Source organism: Thunnus maccoyii, chromosome 14, assembly GCF_910596095.1.
Source record: "Thunnus maccoyii chromosome 14, fThuMac1.1, whole genome shotgun sequence".
Lineage (NCBI taxonomy): Eukaryota > Metazoa > Chordata > Actinopteri > Scombriformes > Scombridae > Thunnus > Thunnus maccoyii.
Genome location: NC_056546.1, coordinates 1,699,764 through 1,715,034, shown reverse-complemented (window position 1 = coordinate 1,715,034; position 15,271 = coordinate 1,699,764). Strand labels below are relative to the sequence as shown.

Genomic DNA, 15,271 nt, shown 5'->3' with positions numbered 1-15,271 from the left:
TTGCACACAATCATGTCAGCTGCATAATGAAGGATATCTCAACTTCATTACAACAGGTCAAATATTTTATAGGCTTATTTTTCATTTAAGCTACTTCAAATAACAGCAGAGCTACAGCCTGATATTTGAGAGAGGAGGACACTATATGTTTCTATTGTTACGGTGTATTTACCTTCATGTAGAGAACACAAGTTAACTTGGGGTATAGTTGAAAGAGGAATTGGACAGTGGAAGAGAAGATGTTCTTCATGGAGAGGGTTTGCAACATGTGCCTGTGCAATATGTGCAAGATGCAGCACTATTACAGGCTGTGAAACCATGTGGCTGAACCAAGATCATTTCACACAGCTGAGTCAAATTACCTGTTATCTTAATTAACATATAGGCTACATTTATTTCTCAGGCTTTCTTTATAGTCTGTAAATATCATCTTACAATGAATTTTGGCATCATAGTTTTGTTACATAACTTTGGTAAATTACCTGCCTGGTTACCTGCCTATACACATAATTACCAAATTACCACTGTTTAATATTAGCTGAGACTGTGAGAAAACTACAACATGTCATCATTATTTCTACTTTGCTGCTCTGACTGTGGTAAAACAGCAATGTCTCACTCTCTCCCAGGAGCAATCCCTCTCCTGCTGACAGTCACAGTAAATTCTCTCCTGCTTCATAAATTAGTTTTAGTCCTTGTTAACTCTCAGTGTGATTCTGAGATGCTTGATAAATGTGGGCCAAGGGTCAGAGTCTGACTTATAACACCTGTTTTTAATCTTTTCTGCATCAAACAGCTCATGTATAACAAATCTGTAAAGTGCCGATTCAACAAAATCCAGAGATAACTGTTCAGTTTGTAGTCAGTTAAGAGACTTAAGTGAAGATGACAAAATCCAGATCCAGACTCCAGTCCAGATGGATCATCAGGATACAGCTGATCCTCTCTCAACACACACTCCTGGATGTTCACTCACACTCTGAAAGGCATCATCACCATCTGATGAGAGAAGAAGAAACAACAGAGGTCATAAATCAATGTTTAGTGAGACTCACTTCATCGACTGTTAGTCAGTGATGCAGCACATCCAGTATAAAGAGCAGCAGGGACTTCAGTCCTGTTCAGACCAGAAGTGGAACAGTTGTGCAGCGTAGCCAGCTACTATGAGCTCTCATGTTAACGTGTTGGACTGAACACACTGAGCTCTAAGCTCAGAGACCTGCAGGGACTTTTGTTGTCAAGTCTGTTTACTCTGCAGATTTAACTGAAGTACACAGAGGAAATAAACTGCTCAGAGTCATGAACACATCATTGGTGCAGAAACAGAAACATTCACTTATCAGTTTACTGATGGATTTACTGTTGATACATGTGAATTGTTAGAAAAGTTTAAAAGCAACACAGTCTCTGTGGGATTTGATGATCTTTCCTGCTGTTAAATCATCACATGAAAATCAGTCAGAACTCTCAGCTAAACACCTGCTGTGATTCCTGGACTTCAGCCGAGGTTCTGGTCTGTATAAAGACCACATGGTTACTTAACGTAATGATGGTTCTGAGAAATCATGGCCAGTGATTTGCAGGCTGCAGTCAGACTGATCTTAGAGCTCTGACAAAGATGAACTGATCAATTCTTTAGTGTTGAAATGAGAGAACAAACACTTTCAGATCAGATTTGATGGTATGACAATTTGATGATGAAGACCAATGTCTCTATACATTTTGTAAGGCTGTCAGCTGTAATCCAGCTTTATTTCTTGCAGACATGAATACAACAACAGTCGTCTTCACATCAACTAAAACACATGATCACAACAAGTTTCTGGCTGATCTGATTGGCTGACTGTACTCTCTCTGTGTCTGTCTTTCTGTCCAATCCTGAATCCTGTCACCATTCTCCTCTCACAGCTTCACTAAGGAAACAGCCACTGAGAAGGTTGGAGGGTTAATCAGGAAATACTGGATCTTTGCTTTGATACTAACTGTGTTTAATACAAGACTGCTGGAACCAGCACAGACTGACTCCAACTCTCTACTGACCTCAGTTTCTTCAGTCTACAGTGTCGACTCTTCCTAAGATCAGACAGCAGATTCACATCTGAATCCTTCAGGTTGTTTCCTGTCAGGTGAAGCTCTCTCAGATGGGAGGGGTTGGACTTCAGAGCTGAGGCCAGAGAAGCACAGCTGTTCTCTGACAAACTGCAGTAACTCAATCTGAATAAAGAATAAATGATGTAGATAAAAATCCATTTATAATTCAATCAGATTTGTTTTGGTTTTAAATGTGTAGTTCAACATTACTATGCCCTTGTGATATTGTGGATCACATCATGATGTCAGCCTTCTACAGACATCATCCAAATGTCACCACATGCATTCAGACACAAAAAAATACTTTAAACATCTGCATTGATCTCTCTCTCTCTCTCTCTCTCTCTCTCTCTCTCTCTCTCTCTCTCTCTCTCTCTCTCTCTCTCTCTCTCTCTCTCTCTCTCTCTCTCTCTCTCTCTCTCTCTCTCTCTCTCTCTCTCTCTCTCTCTCTCTCTCTCTCTCTCTCTCTCTCTCAGATCAATATCAATGATTAGAAATTATTAATTTAAACACATTAAAGAACATAAAGAAATATTTCTCCTTCAACAAGTAAACTTGATCAGATATTAGTTGAGAGGATCTTCTGTATACAGGTGTGACTCTATCAAAAATTATAAACATTAATTTACTTTAACAACTGACAGTGGACATTTTCTACAGTTTCTTTAAGAAGCAGTCATCTTTTATAACTACAGATTAAACTTTGTACAGTAAAAATTAAAATACGGAAAAAAGAAAACTAACTTGATGGATGTAAGTTATGTATCTACATAAATTAGGTTCAGTTGTTAAAGATTAAGATCAACAATAGTAACAGACAGTCAGTGAACTGACCTCAGAGTCTCCAGTCCACAGTCTGGACTCTCCAGAAAATCACACAGCAGTTTCAAACCTGAATCCAGAAGCTTGTTTTCATCCAGAATCAGCTCTCTCAGATGAGAGGGGTTGGACTTCAGAGCTGAGGCCAGAGAAGCACAGCTGATCTCTGACAAACTGCAGGAACCCAATCTGAATAAAGAATAAATGATGTAGATAAAAATCCATTTATAATCCAATGAGATGTGTTCTGGTTTTAAATGTGTAGTTCAGCATTACCATGTCCTCATCAATGAGCTTTTCTCTAAAATTAGTAGAGTGACTTTGTCATCGTGTTATTGTGGATCATCATGTCAGCCTTCTACAGACATTATCCAAATGTCACCACAACATTCAGACACATATTCATGTCAACACTGATTCATAAAAAATACTTTAAACACCTGCATTTATCTCTCTGTGTCCTTCTCTCTCTCTCTCTCTCTCTCTCTATCTGTGTGTGTGTGTGTGTTCATTCTGAGGGATCAATATTAATAATAAGAAATTATTCATTTAAACACATTAAAGAACATAATAAAGAAATATTTCTCCTTCAACAAGTAAACTTGATCAATTTAAAACAGATATTAGTTGAGAGGATCTTCTGTATACAGGTGTGACTATCAAAAATTATAAACATTAATTTACTTTAACAACTGACAGTGGACATTTTCTACAGTTTCTTTAAGAAGCAGTCATCTTTTATAACTACAGATTAAACTTTGTACAGTAAAAATTTAAATGTGGAAAAAAGAAAATTAACTTGATGGCTGTAAGTTATGTATGTACATAAATTAGGTTCAGTTGTTAAACATTAAGATCAACAATAGTAACAGACAGTCAGTGAGCTGACCTCAGTTTCTTCAGTCTACAGTGTGGACTCTCAAGAAAATCACACAGCAGCTTCAATCCTGAATCCTGAAACTTGTTTCCCACCAGATCCAGCACTGTCATATGGGAGGGGTTGGCCTTCAGGGCTGAGACCAGAGAAGCACAGCTGATCTCTGACAATCTGCAGTGACCCAACCTGAACAAAGAAAAATCCATTTATAATCCAGTCAGATGTGTTCAGGTTTTGAATGTGTAATTCAATATTACTATGTCCTCATCAAAGAGCGTTTTTCTAAAATGAGTGGAGTGACTTTGTCAGTGTGTTACTGTGGCTCATCATAATGTCAGCCTTTTACAGACATCATCCAAATGTCATCACAACATTCAGACACATATTCATGTCAACACTGAAAACACATTAAAGAATATAGTAAAGAAATATTTGTTCCTTCAGCAAGTAAACTTGATCAATTTAAAACAGATATAGTTGAGAGGATTCTGTATACAGATGTGACTCTTTCACCAAAAATTATAAACAATGATTAAACACCTGCATTGATCTCTCTGTGTCCTTTTGTGTCTGTGTGTGTTCTGAGTGATCAATATCAATGATCATCAATTGGAGGAGTTTTCGCTGTGTTACTGTGTGTCTGTACTTTGTGTCCCCCGGCTTTTGACTGTTTCACATAAAACAACTCTTTTTTGGGATTTCAGATCTTGGATTACCTGATTGATATATCTTCGATTTGACCAACGCCTGGACTGAGACAACGATTTAAGACCATGGATTTGGAAGACCAAGGATGGTAAGCCAGTGAGTTAGCTTAGCATAGCTAGCTTAGCCTAGCCATACACTGGACCGAAGTGACCATACAAACACACTTCGCCCAACCTGCCTGTGTGTAACAGGACCTCTGACTGTCTGCATTGGGATATATTCCTTCCTCTCAGCTAGACTGATAGCTATACCTTGAACTTGGTCCTTTGACAGCAGAGGCTGGCGAGACCACTCACTAGCCTGGACTAGCTAGCCTTGCCTGGCTGTATACCGGCTCAACCATGTTGCTGCTGGTAACCTAGCAACTGTTGAAACCCTATTTTGGACTTGCTGCAGACACTCTCTGGTCTTCCACACGTCTTGCACTGGGCAAACAGGATGGGACCAAAGACGGTAAGCACAATTACAGAAGAGGAAGTTGAAGACATAAAGAAGTCTCTAAACTTTATGTCGGAAGAGATTGCAAATATCTCAAAACAACAGAAACTGATAATGGACTTGATGGGAGAAATAAAGGAAATGAAAAGACAAAATGTTGAAAAGAATAAAAAATAACCATGTTGGAGGGCCGTGTGTCAGACCTGGAACAATACTCCAGGATGAATGACCTTTTTGTCAGCGGCTTGGAAGTTTGAAGAAACAAGATATATTGGCAATTTAGCAATTTATTCATTTAACAAACAGGAGACTCAGTAGCATGTGGAAGAACCATACACAGCCACAACATCCTGGCACCTCCTCCTCATGCTGGTCACCAGCCTGGTCACACACTGCTGTGGGATGGCATCCCATTCTTCAACCAGCATTTGTCGCAAGTCAGCCAACGTGGTTGTATTGGTCACTCTGGCATGAACAGCACGCCCAAGCTGATCCCACAAGTGTTCAATGGGGTTGAGGTCAGGACTGCTGGTAGGCCATTCCATTCTCTCCACTCCCAAATTCTGGAGGTAGTCTCTGATAAACCCCGCTCTGTGGGGGTGAATGTTGTCATCTTGGAGGATAGAGTTCAGTCCCAGACTGTGGAGATATGGGATTGCCACTGGTTGCAGAATCTCATCTCGATATCACTCTGCATTGAGATTGCCTCCAATGATGACAAGCCTTGTTTTTTCAGTGAGGGAGATGCTGCCCCACACCATCACACTGCCTCCACCAATTGCTCTATCGGTGCAGCAATCAGCATAGCATTCTCCGTGTCTTCTCCACACTTTGACCCTATGATCCAACTGCCATAGGCAGAATCTGGACTCATTGCTGAACATAACATTCCTCCACATGTTCAGGTTCCAGTGCATGTGTTGCCTATACCAGCGCAAACGGGCCTGACGGTGAAGGGCAGTCATGACAGGCCTCCTGGCAGCCCTATGAGACCGGAGATTGGCTGCATGCAGTCTCAGAGAGCCGTCGGCCATATCGTCCTGCAAATCTTGACTGCAAATCTGTAGAAGACAGCCTACGGTATCTAAGTGCTGACAGGGTGAGGAAACGGTCTTCTTGGGGTGTCGTCTTCTTGAGACACCCACTTTGCGGCCTGTCTCTGACATCCCCCGTTATATGGAACTTGGCCTTCACTCTGGAGATGGTACTAGGGCTCACTCCAAATAATGCTGCAACTTGGTTTTGCGGAACACCAGCTTGAAGTTGCCCTATTGCACAGGCCCTATCCAGATCAGTGCCAATCAGGCACCTGACTGGTAGCACCTGGGGCAGTGTAGGAAATTTTAAAAAATTTGGGGGGGCAACTTTTGCCCCCACTGTCTAAAAAATTGGGGCATTTACTAAATTTTGGGGGCAAAAATAGTAATTAGTGCATAAAATTGCTGTTTTTAATGTGAAATGAGCGCAGATTAAAATAAATACAGTAATCATCACCTTGTGTAACCAAAACCTCCTCAGTAAACACCGTCTCATTTGTAATAATTGTCTGCATGTTCTAACTATAATAAGCACATGAAAAGCAAATTAATGCATCAATTTCCTTTCAACAACTAAGGTTTTATTTAGGAAGAACCTTCAGTATAAACCACTAGATGACAGTATAACATAATGATCTTGAGATCATGATGAAATTTAATTGGTTTGATCTAATTAAATTGACCAAAAGTTCTGGTTGGGGGGATAATGTCATATTCAGACCTCCTACAAGTCATAGCCAGTCTATCGTTGTCATTGTGGGTCTGATGCATTGTATGCCACGGTTTTACAATATTACAGACCAGTAGCTACAAGTACTGTCAAAAGAGCCAAAACGAGTAATATTCCTTCTTTATTGATGCAGTTCTGGAAATGCCTTCAGCTGAAGTTTTTTTTAGCATTCTTTATTTCATCTCCAAATTTATCCTTGCTGAGGTTTTGACCAGGATGACATGATGAAAATAACATAATAGACTCGATTATCCAGCACTGCCTCATTGGTTAGTAAAAAAAATGTTCTAGATTTGGGAATAAAAGCTCATTTCACTCGATGCACTGAGCCATTAATGTTAGTTGCTGCCCTTTTTACACAGCCTGTTCAAGGTGGGAATGCTGCGCCTTTATTCCACCTCGCTGTTCTGTATAAAAGGTATGGACACGCAGAGGGGGGCAGAGTTGCTCCTCCAATAAGTTGGCTACGGAGGTAGTCATAGCCGGATGGACGTCTGTGTGAAGCTTCGGGATAGCTGGCATGGCTGGACAGGGAGCTGACGCTATTGTGTTACACATCATGCTGGGATGCTATGTAAAAGCACACACGGTGGTATTATGCCGGTTTTGTTCAGTGAAAAAATAAATAAAAGCGAAGGTGGCTTAGTGACAGATCTCCTTTACAGCTATAATGCGGTATATCTATATAAAAAAGCGAGAATATATGAGATGAGAGTATAAAACAGCCTCTGTAAAACTGCAATGATCACTCCACCGGTCGGCAAGACCCACGTATATGTATTAACATTAACGTTAGTTAGCTATATTGGCTAACGTGCCAGACAAAAGACACTAGCGTTAGCGTTAATATTACTTATCATAAGCAAATCGATTATGTTTGCTGGCTTGGTGCCGATGAGCCGAACACTTTTTTGACCTGTTCGCGTCATTTGATAAAGTCGTGATTACTTTTTCGCGGTTCCAGGCTATTTTCAGGAGGGTGAGCCCTGCATGCCTTGCAGTAGAGGAAAGTCGTCTTATTCATTTATTCAACACCAAGCCAGTCTATTGTCCATTTTTCAATAGTTAAAGCCGCAACTTTCTTTGCCGTCTTATTCGTCTTTATTTTGCTTGCTGGTGGTGGTGTTGGTGACGGCCTGGGACTTAGGTTGCTTTCATCGGGTGGAGCAGTTAGAGTTTTTGTAAGGCGGTAGCGGTCCATCCTGGCAGCGAACTTCACTGCAGGTGCAGCAGGAGTGCAACACCTCTGTCAGGTATCATAGTGCATAGTGTGAACAACAGCACTGTTTGTGTTTGTGTGTTGAAATTGAAATTAAATTAATTGGATGAAAATAAAATGATGGCATCATGTAAAATTAGGATATTGACCTAAATTGGTAAAGATAAAATTATTTTTTTCAAATTTTTGGGGGCAATTTCTGCCCCTCAATCACGGTTTTTAGGGGCATTCTGATATTTCTTGGGGCATTTTTGCCCTTGCCCCCCGCTAATTTCCGACGCTGACCTGGGGGTACCAGAAGCTCAAAACAAGAGTCAATAGCAACAGCAAAATAAGCCGTTTGGCATTGGCAGAGAAGATTTGGCAATTTTTTCATGGGTGCAACCCACATACTCAGCTCTGCTGCTCATCCCACAAATGCATGTTCCTTACAAATGTGGCACCATTTAAAAGGGAAATAATTGTTAATTGTTGTTACAACAAAGAAATAATCTACCAAACACAAATTTCCTTACTTTTTGTGCTAAGTTTATATAGCACTTTTTAAAACACACAGTTACAAAGCACTTCACAGACACACACAAAATCGGAATAGATAGATCAATAAAATAGACAAACATGACACAGAGAGCAATCAACCAAAATGAAATAAATTAGGGCATGGGTACAAGAAAGGAGGTTTATAGAAAGGCTTGCCAATATAAATGGGTTTTGAGGCGTCGTTTAAAACAATCCATGGATTCAGCCAATCTAACAGATTGTGGAAGATGATTCCACAGAGTTGGGGCTAAGAATGCAAATGTGCGGTCACCTTTTGATTTGCGGTTTGTGCGGGGGATAGATAGAAGGCCAAGATTTGAGGATCGGAGAGGTTGTGAAGAGGAGTGGGGAACAAGGAGCACAGAAATGTAGCTAGGGGCGAGGTCATGGAGTGCTTAATATGTAATCAGCAGGATCTTGTAGTTTATTCTGAATTTTACCTGAAGCCAATGGAGGGATGCAAGAACAGGGGTGATGTGGGACCTACGGCTAATTCTGTTTAGAAGTCTAGCTCCTGTATTTTGGATTGACTGTAAATGTTTTAGAGAAGACTGACTGAGGCAGGTGCAGAGGGAGTTACAGTAGTCTAACCGGGAGAAAATGAATGTGTGGATTAATTGTTCAAGAACAGTAGGGGGCAATATATGGTATCAAATGCAGCAGTTAAGTAGAATGAGAATGGAGTATTCACCTTTGTCAGCGTGCATGAGGATGTCATTTGTGTACTCTCAATAGTGCTGTCTCAGTGCTGTGTGACGAAAGCCGGATTGAAATTTATCAAAGATTCTATGATCCTCAACCAGGTTCAGGAGTTGGTCAGTGACAATTTTTTCAAGGATTTTGGGTAGAAAAGGATAGAAAAGTTTGGAGATCGGTCTATAATTCTCTAACTGGGCTGGGTTGAGAGAGGGTTTTTTAAGGAGAGGCTGGACACCGGTGGTTTTAAAATAATCAGGTACAGTGCCAGAAGAGAGAGAATAATTAATAATGGAGAGTAGGGAGGGACTTAATACAGGTAGGACGGATTTGAGAAATTTGGTGAGGATCAAGTCACATGAGCTGAAGGAGGGACGCATTTGGGCTACAGTGTTAGCAAGACGCTGGAGAGTAATCAGAGAAAATTCAGACAATAAAACAGGACAATTGGATGGAGCTGGGGCTAACACAGTAGAGGTAAAATGTGATCTGAGACCATCGATCTTGCCAACAAAGACAGATAGGAAGTTTTCACAATCAGTAGTAGGTGAAGCAGGAATGGCAGGAGGAGAGGGATTTACAAGATGATTGATAGTGCTAAAGAGAAATCTTGAATTATTTCTGTTACTATTAATTAAATCAGAAAAGTAAGCTGTTCGTGCATCTTTAATAGTTTGATTCCGTTTAACCAGTAAATTCTTCATATGGAGATGATGGGTTTCAAGATTGGTTTTATTCCATCTACATTCTGCTTTCCTATATTCCCTTCTTTGCTGTCTGATACTTTCATTGATCCAGGGAGTTGTGTTAGTAACTGGGACAGACCTGGAAATGAATGGAGCAGAAAAATCAAGAACTGATGTACATAAATCATTAAACCAATGAACAAAATCATTAATATTATTGAAGTGAGGAGGGCAATTGACCAAATTAGAGAGGTAGCTTGAAAGCAGGACAGGCGAATGTTCATTAAAGCTGCGGGAGCAGATTTTACATTTCTGGATTATTGGAGGAGGTAACAGGTGTACATCAAAGATAATACATTTATGGTCAGAGGCAAATTCAATCGTATTCAAGGAGTTATGAGGCATATCCAGAGTCAAAACTAAATCAAGAGTGTGTCAACAGTTATGAGTAGGTCCAGAGACGTGCTGCACAAGGTTAAAAGAATTGCAGATGTTTAAAAAGTCTAGGGCAAATGAGTTAGATGGGTTGTCAATATGGATGTTAAAATCACCATTTTAAATTAAAGAATTTTGAAACTGTTGAAGGAGCCAAAATTGAATGGAGTACAAGTGAAGTTATTCTTAAAAACAGTTGCAATGCCGCCACCACAGCCTGTTAGTCTTGGAGCATTCAGAGTACTGTAGCTGGGTGGGCAGAGCTCCACTAGCGCATCCCCCAGGTTTAAGCCAGGTCTCAGTGAGGAACAGGAAAACAAGATTGTGGGCTGTCATTAGGTCATTGAGAATGAAAGATTTGTTAGACACTGACTGAGTGTTTAAAAGAGCAAAGACAACATTGAGTGGCTGAACTGAATTGGAATTACTGTGGCAAACTGTAATTAAATTATCAAGCCTAGCAGTTGACAACATAGGATGCTTAAGATGGTTAGTATTTGATCTAGTTGTAATCCTAACAGGGATACTATGTGTCCAGGGAAGAACAGTCAGATGGCTTGACTGAGTCAGGCGGCAGAAGCCTTACAAGATAACAAAGTCAGTTCAATGTTGGTTGATAACAGGTGAGAGCCTTCCAGGGAGGGGTGGAGGCCATCATGTCATCATACTTATCATTGATTTGATATGTCATATTGTAAATTTGTAATGGTGCAAGAGGTTAGGGTTACTTGCGGGATGGGATTTTGTTACAATATATCAAACTGTATTTAAAATAATAAAAAAAACTAATGAAGAAATACTTTGAACAAAAAAAATAAAATAAAATCGATTAGTCTATTGGTATTTATCACAGATAATATTCAGTCTATAATATTAATTTCACTTTGATTTGGCCAAAACCTAAAGTGATTTCCACTTACACTTCATTATGGGACAGAGTCAGACCTAAATGCACTTCTTGAGTATAATGTTTAAATCTGCTGCATCAAGGTTAAAGTTTAAGAGCTTTGGATGTGGGAGGCACGGAGAGTGTATTGAGTGGTAAAATAAGTATATAAACTAATTACATAATTAATAAATTAATGAATTAGTGTTTTAATTAACAAATTTACACAATTAGCAATTTTCTGCCAGCATTCATCTCTCACCTTATTTGCAGCTACAATGTTGATTTTTGCTGTGATAATGTACTTATATTATTCACAGCTCTCCATTATTATGACCTGTTCCTCCTGACTGAGGTAGGCGGCACACAATCCTTCCATTTTGTGCAGAAAAAGAGTCAAATGACGCGCCAAATGTCCCCTTTCATGGGGCCATGCACAGAGCCTGAAGCAGAAAGCCTGGGTTAACAAAGAAAGTTCATATCCACCGTCATGATACTACTTATCTCTGATCGCAAGTTTAGGGTTTGTCGAGCCAGCTCACACAAAGAAAGCCTGGATATGTTGCTTCATAGTACATCCCTCTGGTGTGTCATCCTCTCCCCCCAAAAAACAAAAGCATGAAACCAGCCATAATAATTTCCTTTGTGAGCAGAAAAAACCCCAGCACTGCTCAAGCAGGGGAGAAAGCTGAAGGGAACCAATGTGTATATCAACGAGCACATGACGAGGAAAAATGCTGACATCACCAGACCAGCACGCATCTTGAGGAAACAAAACAGGATTCAATAAACATGGACATCTAACTGTAAAGTATTCATAAAACTAAATGGACCACCAGAGGACGCCAAAGTGCTGGCCATCAAAGACATTGTAGACCTGAACAAGTATCAGAGATGATAACCCAGGAGAGATCAGTAAAGGTAATAAATCTGCAAACCATGACAATCACAACCCATGACAAGCTATGACAAATGTCATTTATCTCCAACTGGAGATACTGATCAACAACAAGAACTGATATCTGAATATGAAACACTTGGACTGAAAACCTTTGAATTCACTGAACATAAAGGAAATGACATGGAAAATGATATTGATCCTGAGAACCATTTCTACATCAACACATGGATCCATTGCGATTTCTACTGAAGAAGAGTTAAACAGAAATTTTAAAATGTATGGAGTAATATCTATTATACATTTCAATAGTAGGAGCCTGAATTCAAACCTTTCTAAGATCAAACATTGTCGAACACAACTGAACAGGCAATTCATTGCAATAGCAATCTCTGAAACTTGGCTCAATGAGGAACAAACTGCTATGGTTGACAGAGGGATTTGAGATGTATTTTACAAATAGAAATCAAAAAAAAGGGTGGAGGAGTTGCCTTATACTTCAACAAAAACTATAAAAGTAAATCTACTAAAAGCTTGTCACAAGTAGTAGACAACATCACGGAATGCACCACCATGGAAATAGAAATAGAGAAATCAAAAAACATACTAATAAGTTGTGTATACAAAACTCCAGGATCATGTATTGATACATTTAGGGATAAGCTGTCTGGAATGTATGAGAACATAAATAACAAGAAAATGCTTTTGTTTGTGGGGACTTCAATATTGATTTGTTCAACCTACTCAAACACAATACCACTACAGAATTCATCAATTCAATGCATAGTGTGAGCCTATACCCTTCAATTACATGCCCAACCAGAACAACAACACACAGTGCTACACTAATTGATAATATATTAACTAATGTAATTGATAGGAAAGTAATGAGTGGACTAATCATAAATGATACAAGTGACCATCTGCCGGTGTATGCGGTCATTCAGAGCTGTACAAGGACAAATAAAGATGTGACAACTTACAAAATAATTAGGCAAAAAACAGAAAGGGTGCTTAATTATTTTAAAAAAGATCTGATGATACAAGAGTGGAACAAAATCTATGTGGAAGATGTAGACGAAGCATATAACACATTTTTGTCCATAACAACCGCTCTTTATAAAAAAAACTGTCCTCTAGTAAAGACAGTAGTAAAACAGAAAGCTGCTGAAAAGCCTTGGGTAACTAAGGGGATATTAAATGCATGTAAGAGGAAAAATGTATTATATAGAGACTTTTTAAAGAAGAGAACAAAAGAAGCAGAACACATATATAAGACATATAAAAACAAACTGACAAAAATTATTAGAAGTAGTAAAAGGGATTACTACAGTAATTTACTGGAGGACAACCAAAATAATACATGGAAAGTGCTGAAAAACATTGCTAGAAAGAACTGAGAAGACAGGATACCCAAACCACTTCTTAACCAAAACCAATACAACTATTAATGGTACGACCTTAGTTGTAAATAAATGTAATGAAGTTTTTGTTGGTGTTGTTCCTGGTTTGATAGGGGAGAGTGTAAAAATGTACATGTAAAAGAATCAACGTTTTAAAAGGAACAGATGAAAAGGAAATTATTGACATTAAAGGATTTCAGAGCAAGAAGTCTATAGACTGGAATGACACTGATATGTCATTGGTCAAAAGTATAACTGACTGTATGGTGAAACCCATTACATATTTGTACAATCAATCTTTGAAAACCAGTGTTTTTCCAAGTAAAATGAAAATGGCTACAGTCATACCCATATATAAGGCTGGAGATAGACACATATTCTCAAATTACAGATGTATTTCTTTGCTTTCACAATTCTCTAAAATTCTGGAAAAAATATTCCATTTGAGATTAGATGACTTTATCACAAAACATACTGTGTGATCAACAATATGGATTTTGAAACAATAGGACTACTTCATATACACTTATGGAATTTGTGGAGGAGATAACAACTGCTATAGAAAATAAAGAATATGCTGTAGGATTATTCCTAGATCTGAAAAATTCATTTGATACGGTTGACCACAACTTATTATTAATGAAACTTCAAAAATATGGAATCAGAGGAGTAGCATTCTCTTGGCTAACCAGTTACCTAGAGAATAGGAATCAATGTGTGAAAATTAATCACGTTAAATCACAACTACTGAAGGTTAAGTGTAGGGTTCCCCAGGGCTCAGTGTAGGGACTATCTTATTGTTTATTTAATAATATATGTGAGGTTTCCAGAACACTAAAAACAATTTTATTTGCCGAGGACACAAATTTACTCTGCTTGGGGGATAATATGGAACAACTTTTGGATACAATAGGAAATTAATTGAAGAAACTAAAGAGTTGGTTTAATTAAAATAAACTAACACTAAATTTAAGCAAAACAAAATTTATAATATTTGGGAATTGCTCAACTAACTCAAAAAAGAGCCATAAGAACCGTAAATAAAACCACTTACAGAAAACCAACAAACCCACTCTTCATCAAACTAAATGCACTAAAATTTAAGGACTCGGACTGGAATAGTATCCAAAGGTTGTATCAAATGAGGGAAAGCAAGTATGATATCAGAGGAATATGTATGTTCAAAAAACAAGTAGTGGGGACAAATGTAAAACTTCATTAAATCATAACAAAGGGAGTTAATCTATGGAACAACCGTAGTGAAGAAATGAGTGGCCGATATGTCACCTTGTCCAACGCCACCTGACTGTGCTTCCCTCGACGGACTGTGTCACCCTGACAGTCCAGGTGCTTCGTCCGCAGGCTCCACTTCACTCAGCTGCCCATCAGACCAGCTGCTTCTTCCCACTTTAACCTGAATAACAAACTGGGGTGCGGTGCTCTGGTTGGATCCGAATGGAGAGTCGGGGCTAACGTTAGCTGGGAGGCTAGCTGGCTGTGCTTTCTTCTGGTCATGCTGCGGCTAACGCTCCGCTAGCCTCTCAGCTAACGTTAGCCCCGGCTCCCCATGTGGATCCAACCGGAGCACCAAGCCTAGCTTTGTTATTAAAGTTAAGGTGGGAAGAAGCAGTGGGTCTGTCAGGCAGCTTGAGTGAAATGGAGCCCATGAAGGAAGCACTGGGACCATCGAGGTGAAACAGTCCGTCAAGGAGCTGCTATGCTCGGCTGTACAGATAGGAAACACTTTGGCTGACAGGATGTACCACTCTGTTTGGAAAAAACTTCTTCTTTTTGATTTAAAATGGCAG

The 15,271-nt window shown here is 39.3% G+C and overlaps 1 protein-coding gene across 1 annotated transcript in view; it reads right to left on the bottom strand.

The window, feature by feature from the left end:
* Positions 1-959: 959 nt before the first annotated feature.
* LOC121911243 (NACHT, LRR and PYD domains-containing protein 12-like) overlaps positions 960-15,271 on the bottom strand; it is a 28,686-nt gene continuing 14,374 nt past the window's right edge. The window contains exons 10-13 of the mRNA XM_042432556.1: positions 3,800-3,973; positions 2,926-3,099; positions 2,041-2,214; positions 960-999 (exon numbers count right to left, since the gene is read on the bottom strand). Coding sequence (XP_042288490.1) covers positions 993-999; positions 2,041-2,214; positions 2,926-3,099; positions 3,800-3,973 — 529 coding nt within the window. The 3' untranslated portion in view covers positions 960-992. The remainder of the gene's footprint in view (positions 1,000-2,040; positions 2,215-2,925; positions 3,100-3,799; positions 3,974-15,271) is intronic.